The following is a 20,001-nucleotide window of genomic DNA, read 5'->3' on the forward strand; positions in this document are numbered from 1 at the left end:
AATGGTCAGTGTCCATGGTCCCAGGTTTCAGAAACTAAGGCAGATGTCCATTTATACACACCAAATGATGATATGTGAATGTTTGAACATTCCTTCTCTGTGTACCTGTGCCATCTTCCCTTTACCATACTTTAAAGAGATAATCAATGGCTACACTCTCATTTTGTACTCTACCAGTGCATTTGAAGCAGCAGCTGTGTCTTTTGTAGATAATGTATAAGTACGTCCCGTTGCAGTTACAGGTTCCACTACCAGAAGCACATCCTGATGATCCATGACAAGTCTATCTGGTCTGAAGGGAAAGTGAAGGATGGAGATGGCCCATGAGGATGCAGGAAGTTCAATTTCACCTCTCCAGTGCTCGGCATACATTCCTCAGCACATGCTAGCCACCAGTTGCCATCATATACAGCTACAACATACCCTTTTGATGCTTGAAAATGTAACACATTCCTTTACTGAGCTCACTCTTTCAACTCTGCCTTCTCTGACATTATCCTTGACTGACTCCCTTGAACCAGGAACGTTTTTAAAACTATAGTTTTGTAATTCAAGATGCTATTCAATCATTTCACTGGAACAACCAGTGCAGGCCACAATCCATCCATTTGTATGCTACTACCAAGATCAGTTGAAACTGGGAAAAAAATCTGTTTTGTTGTTATTTCAGACTGCAACATTCATGATACAATTGCTGTACATCTGTTTCAGAAGCTCCTAATTCAGTTCCTCAGTGACACTTCATCAATGACAGAACGTCCAAAGAAGATCCTATATTTTTTCTGATGGCTGTGGTGCACAATATAAGAACCTTAAAAACACAACAAATTTGTGCCACCACGAGGCAGATTTTCACATACCTGCGGAGTGGCACTTTTTTGCCACATCACATGGCAAAGGTCCATGTGATGGCGTTGGAGGGACAGTTAAATGGCTTGCTGCACGAGCAAGTCTGCAACGTCCTATTGACAATTAAATTGTAACGCCATACCAACTGTTTGAATTTGTCAAGGATAATGTCAAGAACATCCATTGCCAGTTTGCCACAACAGAGATGTACCATCATGAAGCTGAGAACCTGTTTGAAAAGGTTTGAATCTGCAAGAACTATTCCAGGTACTCAAAAACTACACAGCTTCTGCCCATTGTCAATGGACACAGTGGAAGTTAGGCCATTTTCAGCATTCAGAGAAGGCAGAGTTGAAAGAGTGAGCTCAGTAAAGGAACGTGTTACATTTTCAAGCATCAAAGGGTATGTTGTAGCTGTATATGATAGCCACTGGTGGCTAGCATGTACTGAGGAATGTATGCCGAGCACTGGAGAGGTGAAACTGAACTTCCTGCATCCTCATGGGCCATCTCCATCCTTCACTTTTCCCTTCAGACCAGATAGACTTGTCATGGATCATCAGGATGTGCTTCTGGTAGTGGAACCTGTAACTGCAACGGGACGTACTTATACATTATCTACAAAAGACACAGCTGCTGCTTCAAATGCACTGGTAGAGTACAAAATGAGAGTGTAGCCATTGATTATCTCTTTAAAGTACGGTAAAGGGAAGATGGCACAGGTACACAGAGAAGGAATGTTCAAACATTCACATATCATCATTTGGTGTGTATAAATGGACATCTGCCTTAGTTTCTGAAACCTGGGACCATGGACACTGACCATTTTTGTTTTGTTTTTGTTTTGTCATGTGATGCTACTATGGTATTACCATATTATTAGTAAGTGGTCTGTATGATGCCATATTTGTGAGTCAACTTCTCTCTGAAATGAATAACAAACCGAACACCAGCATTTTAGGTGCTGCTCATGACATTGCCGGCTACGTTTGGACAAGGAACTGGCCATTTTAAAATATGAGTTTTTTAGATATTCAATTTTTAATTTTTCAATTTATCACAATTCATATTCTGAGAGTAGTTGTATTCCAAGGTGACTGTGTGTAATATGTAGAGCCAGAAAAGAGCTTTCAAACAACACCACAGGCATCTTTTTGTGACTAACACTGACTGATATATTCAAGGCTGAATGTATAGTGTCCTACCCTCACATGTGAACCTTTCCTAGTCTGTTTCTCCCTTAATATTAGTGTCAGATTCAAACCAATGCAGTTCTGGGGTGCTACCTTGCTACTGAAAAGGCACACCAAGTATGATTGAAATCCGGGTCGGTCGGGTCCCAAAGTGTCTGATTTCACGTGAAATGACCCCTCTGTCTCTCTCTTCCCCAGAATAGAGATATATGATGTGTTTGTGTGTGTGCATTTTGTACATCTTTCTTCAATGCCTGCAATGCTTAGCTTTAGGTTACATTTAAACTACATTGTAGTGTTTGTGTTTGTGTCTGTCTAAGTGTAATGTTGACATCCCTAGTTGGAGATGCTACACTGCATCGTAGTGTCTGTCTTGTGTATACTGACGTGTGTGTGTGTGTGTGTGTGTGTGTGTGTGTCTGTCTACGTGTCTGTGTGTGTGTCCCACCCTAATGTAAAAGTGACCTTGAGTGTGTGTCATCTTTGCAGATGATGTATGCTAAATTTACACGGTAGCGTAGCGTCTGTCTTGATGTGTAATGTTGACATGTACAAATCATAGACTGTCTGTGGTGTGTGTGTCCCCCACCCTAGAATGGAAAAGTGAGCCTGTGTGTGTGTGTGTCATCTTCGCGGGTGTTGTTGCATTGACAAATGTCCCTCTCCATCCTGCAACCCCCACCCCTCTCCTCCCCAGGATGGAGGCCTCGTGCCTGGAGCTGGCCCTGGAGGGCGAGCGCCTCTGCAAGCTGGGCGACTACCACTCGGGGGTCTCCTTCTTCGAGGCGGCCATCCAGGTGGGCACGGAGGACCTGCAGGTGCTGAGTGCTGTCTACAGCCAGCTGGGGAACGCCTACTTCCACCTGCACGACTTCGCCAAGGCCCTGGAGTTCCACCGCCACGACCTCACACTCACCAGGTAGGTGCACACCATTACATTACACTTGGAGCAGCCGCTGTGTAGTCAGTCAAGTCAAGTGTAAGCTTACTTAATTGTCAAAAATCTATGTAACAGGGTTGGCACAGAAGTTTGAATTTGCGTTTGACCAGTCTCCAATGTGCGGTTTAAATTCTTTCTCTGACACATTCACTCACAACACACACACACACACACACACACACACACACACACACACACACACACACACACACACACACACACACACACACACACACACACACACACACACACACACACACACACACACACACCAGCACACACACACATGTGCACACTAGTGGCATAGTGGTTAGGAAGTTGGTCTTCCAATCTGAGGGTTGAGGTTTGAATCCCACCTGATCAGTCCCTACACCTCCATCCATGGCCGGGGTGCCCCTTGAGCAAGGCACCCAACCCCACATTGCTCCAGGGACTGTAACCAATACCCTGAAAAGTACAATGTTATTACAATCACATATACACACACACACACACACACATACATCATTACCTCACAATGACCAGATCAGTGCTTACATGGTCACAGATCACACTCTAAGGAAGGCCTTCATGGTGCAAACCAGATAAAACGGACACAAATAAGATTTTAAAAAGTCTGCCAACCAGGATTTTCTGTGACGATTTTGTGTGAAAAAAAGCAGGAGCAATCTGACCGTCTGGCCATGTTAGACGTTTGGATGTACAGGCCTACTCCTACGTAGTGGTAGCAACACTGGTCAGAGTTGTTGCTCAACCTCCCTTATGCAGAGGGGTCAATCTCGGGTTTAGGAAACTAAAACCTCGACACAAATTTGATCTAACCAGCTCTGAATCAGCTGATCGTAGTGAACAAAAGGGAGAAGAAAGGACAGAAAAGGGAAGCAGAAGTTTTGAGTTCCGCTGTTGATAGCTTCTGTTCTGATTCCAAGGTTGACACCTTTGGCCCTGTGTTAGGCTTTTTATATTCAGCCTACAGTATATTCCGTACCACTGGCTCTGTGTGAGAGTGCACAGAACTCACCATCCTCTATTCTCTATATCTGAACTCCCTAGTTGGATTTACTGAGAGAGCACCTCAGCACTGGAGTTTTATTCAGGTCGTTGAACACTCAGTCTTTCAGGATTCTGTCCTTCTTTTTCCTTGCAAAAAGCTCCATGAGACTCCTATATCCTGTATTATTGCGCTAGCGTTGAGCAAACATACTCCGGCTACTGACTAAACTGGCTCTCAGAAATAACCTGGGCAGGTCTCTGGACCTTATTGCTCGGATCGGAGGGTGCACGCTCAGACAGAACTTTCCATTTTTCTGCCTCGTTGCTTATTTTGAAATGGGCTCAGCGTGCTTGCATGTGTGTGCGTAATCGTATAAAAAAAATATTGCGAAGACATGAGATGGTTTCTTTGTTTTAAGCAAATAACCCTCATAAAAGCAATTCAACTCAGTCTATATATTACATAAAAGAGAAAAGAATAATTCAATACATAAGGAACAGGTTTTTTTTTCATTCCAAGTCAACACAACAATTTAGGGGGAGGGAAGTTTAACAGGATGAAACAAAGTCATTGGCTGAGCAAGCTTCTATGCCACCAAATTTAGTTTACCATTTTTGCGTCGAGAAATACCACAAAAGTGAAATAAGTGAAATAATTGCAAGGCTTGAAACATAAAAATTAAGAAAGATTCCATGCAAAGTACATTGATGAAGCAGAGAGACGGTCACTCATAATCCTTACAATTGTTCAATTCTGCATGTGAACAGTTTTTCTAACCTTAAACTGAGGTTACCTTTGTTTTTCGCTGTGAAAATAACCTCCATTGTTTGTTCTTTACAGGACCATCGGGGACCAACTTGGGGAAGCCAAAGCCAGCGGGAACTTGGGGAACACATTAAAGGCACTCGGTCGCTTTGAAGAAGCTATTGTCTGCTGTCAAAGGCACTTGGACATCGCCCAGGACCTCAACGATAAGGTGGGGGATTCCTGTGCTGTTTGTTTATGAAAATCATCTGGGATGTTTTGAGGTCTAAAAGTAGAACAAATGCTTGAAATAAAGGGACAACTTGAACTATGTTCTAAAGTTTTCTGTAAACACATTTCGAGAATAAATACAGTTTTGGACTCTTAAAAGTATAGATGAGTTTAAATAGAGCCACGTTTGCGTACATAAAAATATGTATTTTTGTGCATTTTAGTCACCAACTACAATCATTGTGGTGTGTGTGTGTGTATATAATTTATCAGGAAACTTCCAAGGCTTCCTTTGGCAACCAGCTAGTTATATTTGCGTGTGCACTGTACACTGTAGGCTCAGATTTCCTTTGCAGAGTAAATATGGTGTTAAGTCCTTTTCCACTCAGGGGTGGAGTAGCAGGTTATTTTGAGACCACCAGAGAGTCTGTGTTGTTTGATAGGTGTAGAGACCTGTTGTTTCTGTTTTCTCTGCAGCAAAGTTCACATAGGCCCTTTAAAGTTTAAAGACTTCAAACACTTGAATGCACTAAGAGTTATAAAGAATAAGGCTTTTACAAGTGCATACATAACTCGTACACCACTTACTTATATGCCTGTACAGTATATGATGTACACTGTATGATTTGTCTGTACAAATCTATACAGTATGACAAATAACTTATGTGGAACAGTATTTTCATGTCAAAACATGTTGCAACAGTACCAAAAGAGTCAGTCTGTCCTTGACTATCAAACCCATGTCTCTAAGTGTATCCCTACTTATGTCTTGTCAGGTTGGGCAGGCGCGAGCACTTTATAACTTTGGGAACGTGTACCATGCCAAGGGCAAGAGTGTGTGCTGGAGTGGAGCTGAGCCCGGAGACTTTCCTGAAGAGGTCGTCACAGCACTTAAGAGAGCCGCCGATTATTACGAGTGAGTCCACCTTGTGGTGTTTGTGCATATGCACATGTCCCTGCAGGATGTGTGTGAGAGAGTACATTAATGGCTTTCTCAGCTAATGAGTCCTACTGATTGTGTTTGATAACATGATAAGCAAGTCATCTGACATTGGCAGCTGCCAACCAACCACATGCTGGTAACACTTGGCTGTGGTGACAAATACCTTTAGTTTTTTGAGTTTAGTTTTATTTGTATTTAAAACAGGAATTAACATGCGTTATACATGACGGAGGAATAGAGTTATTCAGACTTAAAAGAGAAATAAACCACTCGCTTTATTCGGAATAAAGTTTAATTCCGAATAACATTAATTTCAAATGGATGTGCGTGTATATTTGTTCTTTGTTAAACTTATAGTGAGAACCTCGCCATCGTACGGGAGCTCGGAGACAGAGCCGCACAGGGACGCACCTGCGGTAACCTGGGCAACACGCACTACCTGCTGGGGAACTTCCGACCTGCTGTAGCGTTCCATGAACAGGTGTGTGTGTGTGAATGAACTGCATGTAAACTTTTTGACCATGTTTCTTCCTGAACTGTGTCCGAGGGCATTTCTAGTTTCCCATGGTTTACTTTTGAAACTTTTCTCAATACATCCAGAAGGTTCAATTGGAATACAATACAGTTACAGATGCAAAAATAAAACCTGACACATCTTAAACAGTGATGATATTTTAAAACATGAGTGATAATACTGAAACACATATAACTTCATAGACTGAAACACGTGTGTGTGTGTGTGTGTGTGTGTGTGTGTGTGTGTGTGTGTGTGTGTGTGTGTGTGTGTGTGTGTGTGTGTGTGTGTGTGTGTGTGTGTGTGTGTGTGTGTGTGTGTGTGTGTGTGTGTGTGTGTGTGTGTGTGTGTGTGAATGTACTGTATTTTTTAAAAGTCGTGTCACTCATCAAACAAGTTGTTTTCGGTAGGGTGTGCTCATCCAAAAACCCTTATTGCAGGTGCTAGACAATAGTGTGAAACTAAGGCGTAGGTCTGCACACTGCCAAATAATCTCAGAAAATAAAGCTCCAAAAATAAAACTCCAAATAAACTTAATCTAATTAAAAAGCAACATTTCGATCACCCTGGATCTTCATCAGGCATGAGCTTATTTTGCCTTTGTGCAGACCTACCTCCTTCAACTCATTAAACAAGACAAATAAGCAAAAGCAAGCGAACAAGCGAAACCTGATTGCTAGGCCATTACTGACCTTACATTTTGATGTTTATGAAGGACTAAGATCTGAAAAGTTGTGTCATTAAAGAACTTGGAGCATTAACAGTGTTGCAGACATTTATTATTTACTTGAATGTACGTACGTTTGTGCAATTTCTTCCACTTTATATTAAAGTCTTGTCTCCCCTCCACAGAGGCTGCTCATAGCCAAGGAGTTTGGAGACCGGGCCGCCCAGAGACGAGCCTACTGTAACCTGGGCAACGCCTTCATCTTCCTGGGGGAATTTGATGTGGCAGCAGAACACTACAAGTAAGAGCCAAAGGGTGTGTGTGTCTGTCTGTCTGTCTGTGTGTGTGTGTGTGTGTGTGTGTGTGTGTGTGTGTGTGTGTGTGTGTGTGTGTGTGTGTGTGTGTGTGTGTGTGTGTGTGTGTGTGTGTGTGTGTGTGTGTGTGTGTGTGTGTGAGAGTGTGACATTCACCCCTATCTGCCTGTAATGAGGTTCTCTGCCCCCGCCTGCCAGACTGAACATCCCCCGCTCAGCTCTTAAAAGTCGAAAGTCACCCTCAGCCTCTTTTCACCACTGCCAAGCTGAATGGTCTCTTGCTTGTAAAACCAGAACCATCCATCGTAGAATCACCACTCCACCAGAATTATGCATGTTGCCATATTATATTGTTAGTAAGGCTGAGCTAATCGGGGTGGCACGGTTAACAAAATTCAAGGTATGGTCCATATCCCGACATCAAGGCCCCGGTTTTTCGATTCTGTTCGGTTCTTCTGCTGATGCGAGCTGTGTGAGCATTCCAAAAGCCTTCTTTCAGCTGCCAGATAGACTCAGACTTTCCACACAAGCAATATCATGCGTACAGTATGTCACTTACAGTGCCCTCCATAATTATTGGCACCCCTGGTTGAGATGTGTTTTTTAGCTTCCAATTATTTTATTTTTTTTCTAAATAATATGGGACCTTAATGGAAAAAAAGAGAAAAATCCAACCTTCAATACAAGTGCATTTATTCAGTGGGGAAAAAATCCCACATAAAGAAATAATTATTTGACATCAAATAATGTGTGTCACAATTATTAGCACCCCTGGTGTTAATATTTTGTACAACCCCCTTTTGCCAACAAAACAGCACCTAATCTTCTCCTATAATGTTTCACAAGATGGGAAAAGACAGAAAGAGGGATCTTCAGCCATTCCTCTTTGGCAGAATCTCTCTAAATCATCCAGAGACCTGGGTCCTCTCCTCTGTACTCTCCTCTTCAGCTCACCCCACAGGTTCTCAATGGGGTTGAGGTCAGGGGACTGAGATGGCCATGGGAGGAGCTTGATTTTGTGTCTGGTGAACCATTTCTGTGTAGATTTGGCCATATGTTTAGGGTCATTGTCTTGCTGAAAGACCCAGTGACGACCCAGCTTCAGCTTTCGGGCAGAGGGCAACAGATTTTGATTTAAAATGTCCTGGTATTTCAAAGCATTCATGATGCCATGCACCCTAACAAGGTTCCCAGGGCCTTTGGAAGCGAAACAGCCCCACAGCATCACTGACCCACCCCCATACTTCACAGTGGGTATGAGGTGCTTTTCAGCATGCACATCTTTCGTGGTACGCCAGACCCACTTAGAGTGTTTGTTGCCAAAAAGCTCAATCTTGGTCTCATCTGACCAAAGCACATGGTCCCAGTTGAAGCCCCAATACCGCTTGGCGAACTCCAGACGCTTGCGTTTATGATTGTGAGTGAGGAAAGGTTTTCTCCGTGCATGCCTCCCAAACAACTTGTTGGCGTGTAGACAGCGCCTGATGGTTGATTTGGAGACTTTGTGACCCCAGGATGCTACCATTTGCTGTAATTCTGTAACAGTGAGCTTTGGAGATCTTTTGATTTCTCTTACCATCCTCCTCACTGTGCGTGGTGGCAAAATAAACTTGGGTCCTCGTCCAGGCTTGTTTACCACTGTTCCAGTTGTTTTGAACTTCTTAATTATTCCTCTCACAGTGGATATGGGCAGCTGCAGTTGAGTGGCAATCTTCTTGTAGCCTCTGCCTGACCTGTGAAGGTCGACGCACATCTGCCTCACTTGTATGCTGTGTTCCTTTGTCTTTCCCATGTTTAAGAGTGGATAAGAGAAATGGCCTCGGTGTCACGTCATATTTATACCCCAGGGAAACAGGAAGTGATGAATTACTAATTAAATGTTCCTACATACTCTGGTAAACTTTGTAAACTACTGTAGAAATGACAGAAATGCTTCAATTATATTTATTTCCTAGGAATTGTTAAGGGTGCCAATAATTGTGGAACAGGTGATTTAATGAAAAATAATTATTTTTTAGTCAGGGATTTTTTTATTTTCTTACAATTCATTTGAGTTGAAGGCTACATTTTCCTACAATTTTCAGTGTGACAGTATTCTTTTGCAATAAACACTGAATTTATTTTAAGGCTTTTAACACATCTCAACCAGGGGTGCCAATAATTATGGAGGGCACTGTATGTCGTATTCCTACGTTATAGGCTTATAAAACTAGTGTTGTTTTAATAGTGGCTTCCTCGTTGGTCTCAAATGCAAATGTTTTAAAAGATATAGTTTTTGGGGGGGAAGTTGAGCCATGGACATTGTACGGTTTGCATGTCACGGTTCGGTATGCGTGTGAATAGTGTGTCATCCCTATGAGCTAATAAGCCAAATAGATTTATAATATTTTAAATTCACTTTTTCCACTGGTGACTGCTATAGTTAATGACACTGTTGCTCCAGTAGTGTAGCAGCACGGTGTGCATGTTTCGGTATGCGTGGTTTACGCTGAGGAGAAATGAATGCTGGAAAGTCATTTGCATCTAATGCTAATTCTGGAAGTATGGCCACTGCTATGAATTCCATGAAATTTCACCTCAACAGTAACTATTGTAATGTGTGGTGCATCTGCTCAAGACTGTAGCTTCCTGTGTCTGTCTGTCCCCTGTCTGTCCAACTGACTCTGACCCGTGTGTGTGTGTGTGTGTGTGTGTGTGTGTGTGTGTGTGTGTGTGTGTGTGTGTGTGTGTGTGTGTGTGTGTGTGTGTGTGTGTGTGTGTGTGTGTGTGTGTGTGTGTGTGTGTGTGTGTGTGATATTCAGGAAGGCGCTACAGTTGGCTCGTCAGCTGAAGGACCGTGCGGTGGAGGCTCAGGCCTGCTACAGCCTGGGCAACACCTACACGCTCCTGCACGACTACGAGAGAGCCATCGACTACCACCTCAAACACCTCATCATCGCACAAGACCTCAACGACAGGTGCCGCATCTCACACACACACACACACACACACACACACACACACACACACACACACACACACACACACACACACACACACACACACACACACACACACACACACATCTCAAATAGACTACCACCTCAAACACCTCATCATCGCACAAGACCTCAACGATAGGTGCCGCAACACACACACACACACACACACACACACACACACACACACACACACACACACACACACACACTCATCTCAAATAGACTACCACCTCAAACACCTCATCATTTGCATAAGACCTCAACGAAAAGTGCCGCATCTCACATACACACACACACACACACACACACACACACACACACACACACACACTCTCACACATCTCAAATAGACCAGAGTTCTCAACGGGTCGGGTCAGCCCGACAAACCCGACGGGCCCCGTAGGTTCGGGCCGGGTTCGGGTGGAAAATATAAGCATATGGCTCGGGTCGGTTCGGTCCGCAGGCTCAATCTTTTCCGCCCAGTGAAAAAAAAAGTCAGTTCTGCTGTTTACCGTGAATCATGGCGAATTTCCCCTTGATGGGTCAGTAAAGCTAGGCCTATCTATCTAAATATAGCCTATGTAGGCCTGCGTAACGAAGTCTGGCAGGCTGCTGCATGCAACGTTGCGCAGTGCTTAATTTGTAAATTAGCTTACAAGGTACCGGAACGCAAAACAAACATGACATCACAGCGATGATGAGTTGGACAGGGGTCCCGTAACGGGGGGAAAAAACGGGGGGAAAAAATCTTAGATGCAATTATAACGACATTGAGTCCCATGTCAGCTCATGATGGAACCATACTTTTGTTTCTTAATACAAGGGACGGTTGGCAATCCAATGGCTATTTTAAACAACAGCCATAGTAGCCTATTAAATGCTGTAATGACAACAACCAATATGTTTAGTTTGATCGCTAACTTTATGCTTAGTAGTCTCAGCAAATGCAGTGCATGGATGCTTTCCCCATGAGGTGAAACGAAACTGAAGCGGTCTTCTACTATGGAAAGGTGGCTTTCAAATTAGGCTATCCTTTCCCCGTATTCACACAACGTTGGCATATGCGTATTAAACATAAATCCACGCTTTGTTGGCGACGTTGTTGCATATAATTTGGCTAATCCGCATGTGCTGTTGCGATATGCCATTTCACTATTTCAATGGCTCATGCACTTATGGTAAGCGAGCGGCAGCAAAGACGGCGATTTCCCCGGTAGACTTGGCTTTTCACACTGACTGTCTGCTCGCGCTGCGGTCTGGTTGAAAATCCCCCCAGCCAATGTTTTATTTGGAGCGTGTAGGCCCTGTTTGAATGAAATATCACCTTGTCTTTGCTGTTTTCGTGCTCAAATTGACTTGTAAGCAACTGTCGGCTCTTGGGAGGGAAGGAACCGCGCGCACACACATGCGGAGCGCTCGCCAGCCGAGGAAGGTCTCATCCTCTCACCTAGGCTATGTCTTTTTCGCTATATGGCTGATCAATGCACCAACCGTAGCCCAGGTGCCACTAGAAATTAGTATGTCCAAAACCTTGTGTGCCGACCAAAATTTTATGAAACAGCCAGGCACAGCCAGGTTTCCATCTCATCCGCGCATATGAACAAACGAGGGAGGGGCTTCACGTAGCCTACATTTAATCAGATAGGCCTACTCGGGATGGAAATGTAGTAAGCCTACATTTAGAAGTCAACCTACTCGGGATGGAAATGTAGTAAGCCTACATTTAGAAGTCAAAAAAAGGTGAATAGATTGTTGTTGCGGTGAAGCATGAGGCGGTTATTGAAATCGCGCTGTGGATGATTCTGCTTAAATAGCAAGAATGCAAGTTTCCCCATTTCATATTATGTTTCTATTGTGGAAAATATCTTTTCACTAGGTTTTTAAGTGGATTATGCAATTTACTGCACATAAGTGCCCTTAAAGACCTACCACAACCCGGCATTCTCCATAGGATAACGTGGGGAAACTGACCCCCGACTTCGGGCTTCGGGCCGGGTTCGGTTAGATAATTCCAAGTGATGTGTCGGGTAACATCGGGCTCGGGCTTTAAAAGCCACGGGCCGGGTAGGGTCGGGTTGACATTTTCAGGCCCGTTGAGAACTCTAAAATAGACTACCACTTCAAACACCTTATCATCACACAAGACTTCCACGGCAGGTGCCGTATCACACATGCACAGTACACACCTTACCTCAAAACACAGCTGTGTTAGCCCTAACCCCTCATTGTCAGGTGCCACACACACACACACACACACACACACACACACACACACACACACACACACACACACACACACACACACAGACTCCTTCAATGCTGATTTGGTCATTATTAAACCTTATCATATAGAGGCCATACAGATAGTAGCCACATACTATGTGCATGTTACGCATTTACGGGTTCCAATTTGCAGCCCACTTGAAATTTCAGGGCCCATCTCTGCCCACTAAACGGTACAATTCAAATGAATAGTCAACAGTAACACAACAACAAGTTTAGAGTTTCACCAAATAATTTCAGGGCCCAGTAAAACACAAAATGGCTGGTAGCTCAAACAAGTCGCAGTATCTTCTTAAAGTATATTTGTTGGGTGCTCTTGGATGAAGGGGATCAGTTCAATTCAAAAAAGGGAAAAATCCAGGCAACTCCTGGTGAAAAAGAGGAAGTCCATTAAAAAGCCTTTATTGTCATAGGGCTAAAACATGATTAAAAAAGCCAACATGTTTCGACCGCACTGGTCTTCATCAGGGCTTTGTCATCAGGAGCAAGGCCTCACCTATAAGGTGACAAAAGGGTCATGTGACCCCAGAGTGAACACCCACCACCCTTCCCAATGAATCTGTATAATTTTAGGGCCCACTTGGAGTACCTTCGCGGCCACCAGTAGTTTGAGAATCAGGGTCCTAATCTACTCTATGTATGTTTGTTTGTGTCTCTGCAGGATCGGGGAGGGTCGTGCCTGCTGGAGTTTAGGGAATGCACACACCGCCCTGGGCAACCATGACCAAGCCATGCACTTTGCAGAGAAACATCTAGAAATATGCAAAGAGGTATTCAACTTTCCCCCATTATGCCCACCTCTCTTCATCCGGGATGCAAGTAACCACCTGTGTCTATTTCTCGCACTTGGATCAGTAAGAAATGCAGCTTTCGTAAAACTTTATGCGCACAGACTCCACAGTGCCCCAATGAGGACCCCTATGTGGATCACTGTCATTGTGACCACGCGCGCGTGTATGTGTGTACGTGTATCATTGCATGCGTGCGTGTATACATATGTGATGTGTGTATACTGTATTCAGGGTCCTAAATTAACCGAAATGGCTCGTATGTTAATCTTACAAGCCAAAAATACACTCACTAATCACTAATGGGTCGAAGTGGCTAGTAAGCTGTTTCTTTTCTAATGACTAAACTGAAATTTCACCAGCATTTGACCGGGTTGTCGGGTGTTAATTTAGAGCCCTGCACACATCACATATGCAAGAAAAGACCAACTTACTAGTCACTTTGACCCATTAGGGAGTGTGTATTTGGCTAGTAAGATTAGCAACTACCAATCATTTTGGCTTTGGATGAAAAACAAAGTGTGTATACTGTATCTAATGTCTGGGCGTCTATCTCTTCTTCCGTGTGCTTCAGACGGGTGACCGCAGTGGGGAGCTGACGGCGCGCATGAACGTGTCCGACCTGCAGATGGTGCTCGGCATCAGCTACAGCACCAACAACTCCGTCCTGTCCGAGAACAAGGAGATCGACTACAACCGCGCAGGTAACCGGCTTTTACATGGAGAGGCTGACTAGCCCACATGCTCAGAGGAAATATTACAGTACATGTCCGTAACAGCAACACTGATCCTTTGACTGAGCATCGAAAACGTTGTGCCATTTAATATTTGGCAGCATAGAACAGCATTGCGGACATTTATTATTTCTTTTAAGTTATCTTGTTTTGGCCAGCACCTGTCACTGATGTACACACATTTTCTGCTTTTTTTCAGCCCATATGCTTACCATACATCTACTTTGTTATTATATGGGCAGTCATGGGTGAGCGGTTAGGGCGTCAGACTTGCATCCCAGAGGTTGCCGGTTCGACTCCCGACCCGCCAGGTTGGTGGGGGGAGTAATCAACCAGTGCTCTCCCCCATCCTCCTCCATGACTGAGGTACCCTGAGCATGGTACCGTCCCACCGCACTGCTCCCCATGGGGCGCCACTGAGGGCTGCCTCCTTGCACGGGTGAGGTATAAATGCAATTTCGCCGTGTGCAGTGAGCACTGTATGCTGTGGAGTGCTGTGTCACAATGACAATGGGAGTTGGAGTTTCCCAATGGGCTTTCACTCACTTTCACTTTAATGTTTGCATGTGTGGCTGATTACGGTCACATTGGTTGAGGATAGTGTTATTATCAGGATATGATGAAGTAATGGGGGCATTTTGGGGCGTTTGTGGGCTCAGGGGGAATATAAGAGAGGATGTGAGACACTGCCTTGCAGCATGAGGCAACACAGTAAGTTGAGGCTGGTACAGTTTTCTTGTTTCCTGACTCCAGTACTGGTCCTCTTTTAGGGGCTCGACCGAGGATGAGCCGACGCCACAGCATGGAGAACCTGGAGCTGATGAAGCTAACTCCAGACAAGATCAACATCAACGTAAGTGGAACGGGTGCCAACATTAGCAGACCCGGGACGGGGGTGAGGTTTAGGGGGGTGAGTGTAACAGATACCAACTAGTAGAGTGGGTAAACCTCCCTCCTAAAGCTTCATAGATTTATCGATAGCACTGAACTAATTGGTCTGGACCTTTTTACAAAAAAATCCTGATAACCTCTGGAGTCTTGTCCAACGCACCTGACAAGTGAGGTGTGTGGGGGGCATTTTTGTTTTTCAAAGAAGATGCTTAACACTCTGCTCCATGTTTTGTGTTTGAAGAAGGCCAGACGGCCGAAATGTCCCTTCAAATAAAACATGGAGCAGAGTGTGTTGCACCTTTTTTATTTGCTTTGATATTTGAATGCACAAGAGCCCAGCACCTCAAAAAGACTTTATCGGTGTGCAATACCTCTTTTTACAAGGTTTTTTTTTCCACGTCTCCTCCACAGGGCCAGAAGTGGAACAGTGACATCCTAACGAAGCAGAGCAAGCCCAGCCTGGGCAAGTCCTCCTCCCGGCTCTTCTTTGTCAACCGCTTCCGGGGGAAGAAGCACAAGGGTGGCTCCACCAAAGTGCTGCAGGACAGCAGCAACACCCTGGACAACACCGCGCCTGGACCACAGAAGGTGAGGGACTGAATTGGTCTCGGAATGAGGAGTCCACACACTTAAAATTAGAGATGCACCGGATCCTGATTTTTAGGATCCTGCCGGATACCGGATCCACTGCTTAAGATCCTGCCGGATCCGGAACCGGATACCGGATCCTACGAAAGGGTTGAAACACATAGCCTACTCACACACGTGGGCCCTTTTTATCACGTTGGCTCAAACTATTTTGACTTAAAAGCCTCGGCTACCGGATCCTGGATCCTGGAACCGGATCCGGATAGTCTGAAAAACCCCTATTATCCTGCCGGATCTGGAACCGGATCTTGGATCCTGTACATCTCTACTTAAAATCCCTCTTCCCTTGCTTTTCTATCTATTCCACTACGTTTTGACTGTTGTCTTCACCAGATTAATCTCGGATGTGCACAATCTTCAACTGAGTGACTAAATTGGGAAACACCTTTTGGGTTTATGTTGTGTTGTTTTAGTGTAACTATATGTACATCAACAGGAAATGTTATGTACAGTAGTACATACACGATACTCACTATACCTAAGGAACAGTACCAGTACTGTGCACATGTTGTTACACTGTACTTAAGTAACGGTGCAGTGAAATAAAGCCTAACCTAGCCCTTGTAGTGAATATTTGCAGATGTTTGGTCCATGTAGATTTTATAAGCTGGCAAATAACCTCAACAGTTCCTTCTATATAATTGTGTGCTGCCCTGCATCCATGCGCATCATCGTTGATGTGTGTGTGTGTGTGTGTGTGTGTGTGTGTGCGTGCGCGCGCGTGTGTGTGTGTGTTCCAGAGGGCAAGTGTGGACACGCTCGGGGACGAGAGCTTCTTTGACCTGCTAAGTCGTTTCCAGAGCAACCGCATGGACGACCAGCGCTGTTCCATCCAGGACCGCAAGAGCAGCGCATCCGCCCCCTCCAGCCCCACCCGCACACATCCCAGCGCCATGAAAAAATGTGAGTTGGGGGGCGTGGTGGCTCAATGAACTAAAGGAATTAATTAATTAATTAATATTTGCACATTCTTGTCACAGGTTTCTTTAGAATTGTTAGTTAGACCATTGACTTTGATGAGTAAAAAGTATGGCCAAGTGTCAAAAAACAAACACTGTCTCTTGTCAACTCTCAACTGTGTAAGGGATAAGTTAAGCGTTATCATCAGTATGTGGAGCATGTGGTACAGGACCCTGGTTTACTAACAGTAATATCAGTACATAACCGTGTCCCAGTAATGTCTAAGCAAAACGTATCTCTCTCTCTCTCCGCAGCCTTCTCGGAGGCGTCTCCTTGCCAGGAGCCCTTCTTCAGCCTGGTGGCGAGCACGCAGGGCCGTCGCCTTGACGACCAGCGAGCGGGTACGGGCGGAAGCCTGCCCGGGCTGAGGCTGTCGCAGCAGGGCAACCAGGCCATGCTCAACCACCTCATGGCCAGCACCGACAACAACGAGCCCGACGACCAGTTCTTCGACATGCTGGTCAAGTGCCAGGTATAGCAGAGGATCCTTACTTAAGCCAGACTAGGCAACGTTGTCAAGTCCATTAATCACCCTCTGAGGGATAGTGTTCGCCTAGTGTACGGGATAGTGGGATAGTGTACGCACTAGGGCTGTAACGATACACTCAACTCACGATTCGGTTCGTATCCCGGTTTTTGACCTACGGTTCGATACACCCCACGATTTCTCATTTGCCAATGTTATAAAATAAAATTATGAATAAAACTATGACAGATTGTGGGTAAAATAGGTTACAAGAGGCTACAAATAATTTACAGTTTTAAAAAAATATTATGTTATGATGATTTGAAGCTTGGAAGCACCATCACTTGATATCATGTGGTAGTTTTCTGGACTGATGTGTGTCAAAACTTTGAAAGGGTATATCTCGATACTGGCTCCTTGTATCACGATACAGTATTGTGAGTCTGTGTATCACGATTTCTCGGTTCGATACAATATCGTTACAGCCCTAGTACGCACGCATACTAAGCCCCCTTGCATTGCCTTGCATGCCTACGGTGAACCCGGTTTGAGTTCGGCCTGGGTCCTTTGCCAGCCCCGCCCCGTCTCTCTCCCCCACTCTCTTCCTGTCATACTCTCGACTGTCCTATAAGTAATAAATGTACAAAATCCCTTTAAAAAATGTTGATCGTCTTCCCAAGTAATCAGTCGATGCTTTAATGGCTACTTTTACATGAGACATTTAATTCAGAATGAACTCACTTTAATTCTGAATAAAGCTTAATTTAGCTTGACTTCAACAGACATTTAATACAAATGAGAAAAGACAACAGGTATTTCAGGAGGCAGGTCTTAGTCATGTGGCATAGAGAGTAATTTTGTTTTGGTTTCCCATTGGTGTTCATCAATCAAAAGAGTTGTGCCAATCTCTGAACTTCAACAGTCTCACTGTTACGGTTTTCAGGCTGGACAGAATGGTGCCGCTGCCAATCCTGCGCCAGTTATGTTCTGAACTAAAGTGCTTGCCTGTAAAACAGAACTTTTCCCTATGTGACCACTTGTTAACTGGAGGACACTGCTGTTGTCACAGAAAAAAAAGTATTTTTGGGTTTGCGTAGCCAATCAACTTTCTGGTTTCCGAGCATTCCGACTTGTCACATGAACACACCAGCCGGCTCGAGATTGGGTGCGGGAACAGACAGCGGCAAGGTTCTGTTGGCCCGACTGCACTTTAGGCATGTCGTATACCCTCAGTAAAAATGTCTACCCAAAACATCTGTTTCCTTCTCCGTCCTCCCCCTCCCTATAGTGTAGCTAGCCTACTGTATGCAGAGTGTACATTCAGAGTGTACATGCAGAGTGTATTTAGAGTGTACTGTATGTACATGCGGTACCCTCATTTCGCCTGTCCATAGACAGCGCTTTACTAACGTTACTGATGTCCTCCTTCTCTCCGCTGTGTTTTCTGACCTTTGTTTCTTTCTTCTGTTTACCTACCTTACTACTGTTTTAACATGCTACTAGTTTCACTTTGTGTACTGTTAAGTGTCCTTGGGTACCTTGAAAGGTGCTACAAATAAAATGTATCATCATTATCATTCTGCAGGGCTCACGTTTGGATGACCAGCGGTGTGCGCCCCCTCCGCCCCCCAGCAAAGGCCCCACGGTGCCGGATGAGGACTTCTTCAGCCTGATCATGCGCTCCCAGGCCAAGCGCATGGACGAGCAACGCGTCACCCTGCCCGCCAGTGCCAGCTGCCACCAGCTGTAGGGACTCGGGACTGTTAGCCAGTGTGGGGGTGTAGGTGCGATGATGACGATAGATGATTCCCTTACCAGGCCACGGAGCAGGCACGGCCCAGGGTGCAATTTGTTTAGAAACCAGCAGGGGGGAGGTATGTGTCTGTTTTAAGCAACATCATGGACTTGTATAAAACCATGATTAATCACACCCAGGGCACGGGTGTGGGGGAGATTCATTTGTGCCCATCAGGCATGGTACAACACTGCCCAACCACCACACAACCACAGACAAACGGACTGATTAGATTGATCCATGCCCTTGCCAAGTTCCACTGCCCCACTTTACAAACAGACTCTTATGCTCATATTCTGCGTATGCATTGCTACCTACTGCTCCACTACAGAAACCGAGACAGTTTGTATTCAGCAAGTGTGCAATGAGACCCAAAACTAGATTGGGGTGCACAAGCTGCTGACTGAGGAGGTATAGGTCGGATGAATTTCAGAGCTACAAGATTTCAGAGGAAGTTGAAGTGGAAAATGTTATGAAAATGAAATCTTGTCTTTTAATGTTTTTTATTTTGACGTCAAACTCAGGTCCCATCTTTTGACTTTCATTTCTGAACAGTCCTGTATTGCAACAGTGTTCAGGAAACTGGTCAGTCAGTTTTCACTCGCTTATTTTCATATTCACTGCCTAGTATTTCACTCTTTACCCTAAGTGTATCTTTAGATACATGACTGCAGTTTTTGTTTGTTTGTTTGTATTTATTTTTGTTAATCTTGTTTTCATCCACTTACTTTTGCGTGTAAATTGTATACTGCCACTCCTTTGCTCTTATTGTTTTTAATCCCCAACATATCTGTGTAGATTTTAGACGGGTACTGTGCTCTGTAACTCTATTTTTTTAATTGTTTATATACTATGTTTTAGCAGAGAGAAAATTATATGATGTATTTGGTAAAAGAATGGCCTCCATCATGTGTAGCACCTGATATCCTTTTGTATGTAATGTTTCGAATCACATTCAATGGGGAATAAAAACCTCATTTGTGTACACAAGTGTTATTATTTTGGTTATTATTTTGGTGGCATGATCAATTCGTACAAATGACATACTCTGTGGAGTTGCATGAAT

At 44.4% G+C, this 20,001-nt stretch overlaps 1 protein-coding gene across 3 annotated transcripts in view; it reads left to right on the forward strand.

Moving 5' to 3' along the window:
- gpsm2 (G protein signaling modulator 2) overlaps positions 1 to 19,939 on the forward strand; it is a 30,464-nt gene extending 10,525 nt beyond the window's left edge. For all 3 annotated transcript variants that reach the window (XM_063218583.1, XM_063218585.1, XM_063218584.1), the window contains 13 exons: positions 2,740 to 2,961; positions 4,817 to 4,952; positions 5,728 to 5,867; positions 6,252 to 6,375; positions 7,261 to 7,376; positions 10,191 to 10,346; positions 13,315 to 13,423; positions 14,016 to 14,145; positions 14,946 to 15,028; positions 15,478 to 15,654; positions 16,455 to 16,617; positions 16,929 to 17,146; positions 18,726 to 19,939. In XM_063218583.1, the coding sequence (XP_063074653.1) occupies positions 2,740 to 2,961; positions 4,817 to 4,952; positions 5,728 to 5,867; positions 6,252 to 6,375; positions 7,261 to 7,376; positions 10,191 to 10,346; positions 13,315 to 13,423; positions 14,016 to 14,145; positions 14,946 to 15,028; positions 15,478 to 15,654; positions 16,455 to 16,617; positions 16,929 to 17,146; positions 18,726 to 18,890 (1,939 nt within the window). In that variant the 3' untranslated portion in view covers positions 18,891 to 19,939. The remainder of the gene's footprint in view (positions 1 to 2,739; positions 2,962 to 4,816; positions 4,953 to 5,727; positions 5,868 to 6,251; positions 6,376 to 7,260; positions 7,377 to 10,190; positions 10,347 to 13,314; positions 13,424 to 14,015; positions 14,146 to 14,945; positions 15,029 to 15,477; positions 15,655 to 16,454; positions 16,618 to 16,928; positions 17,147 to 18,725) is intronic.
- The last annotated feature ends 62 nt before the right edge of the window (positions 19,940 to 20,001 follow it).

The sequence above is a fragment of the Engraulis encrasicolus genome, chromosome 16 (assembly GCF_034702125.1).
Source record: "Engraulis encrasicolus isolate BLACKSEA-1 chromosome 16, IST_EnEncr_1.0, whole genome shotgun sequence".
Taxonomy (NCBI): domain Eukaryota; kingdom Metazoa; phylum Chordata; class Actinopteri; order Clupeiformes; family Engraulidae; genus Engraulis; species Engraulis encrasicolus.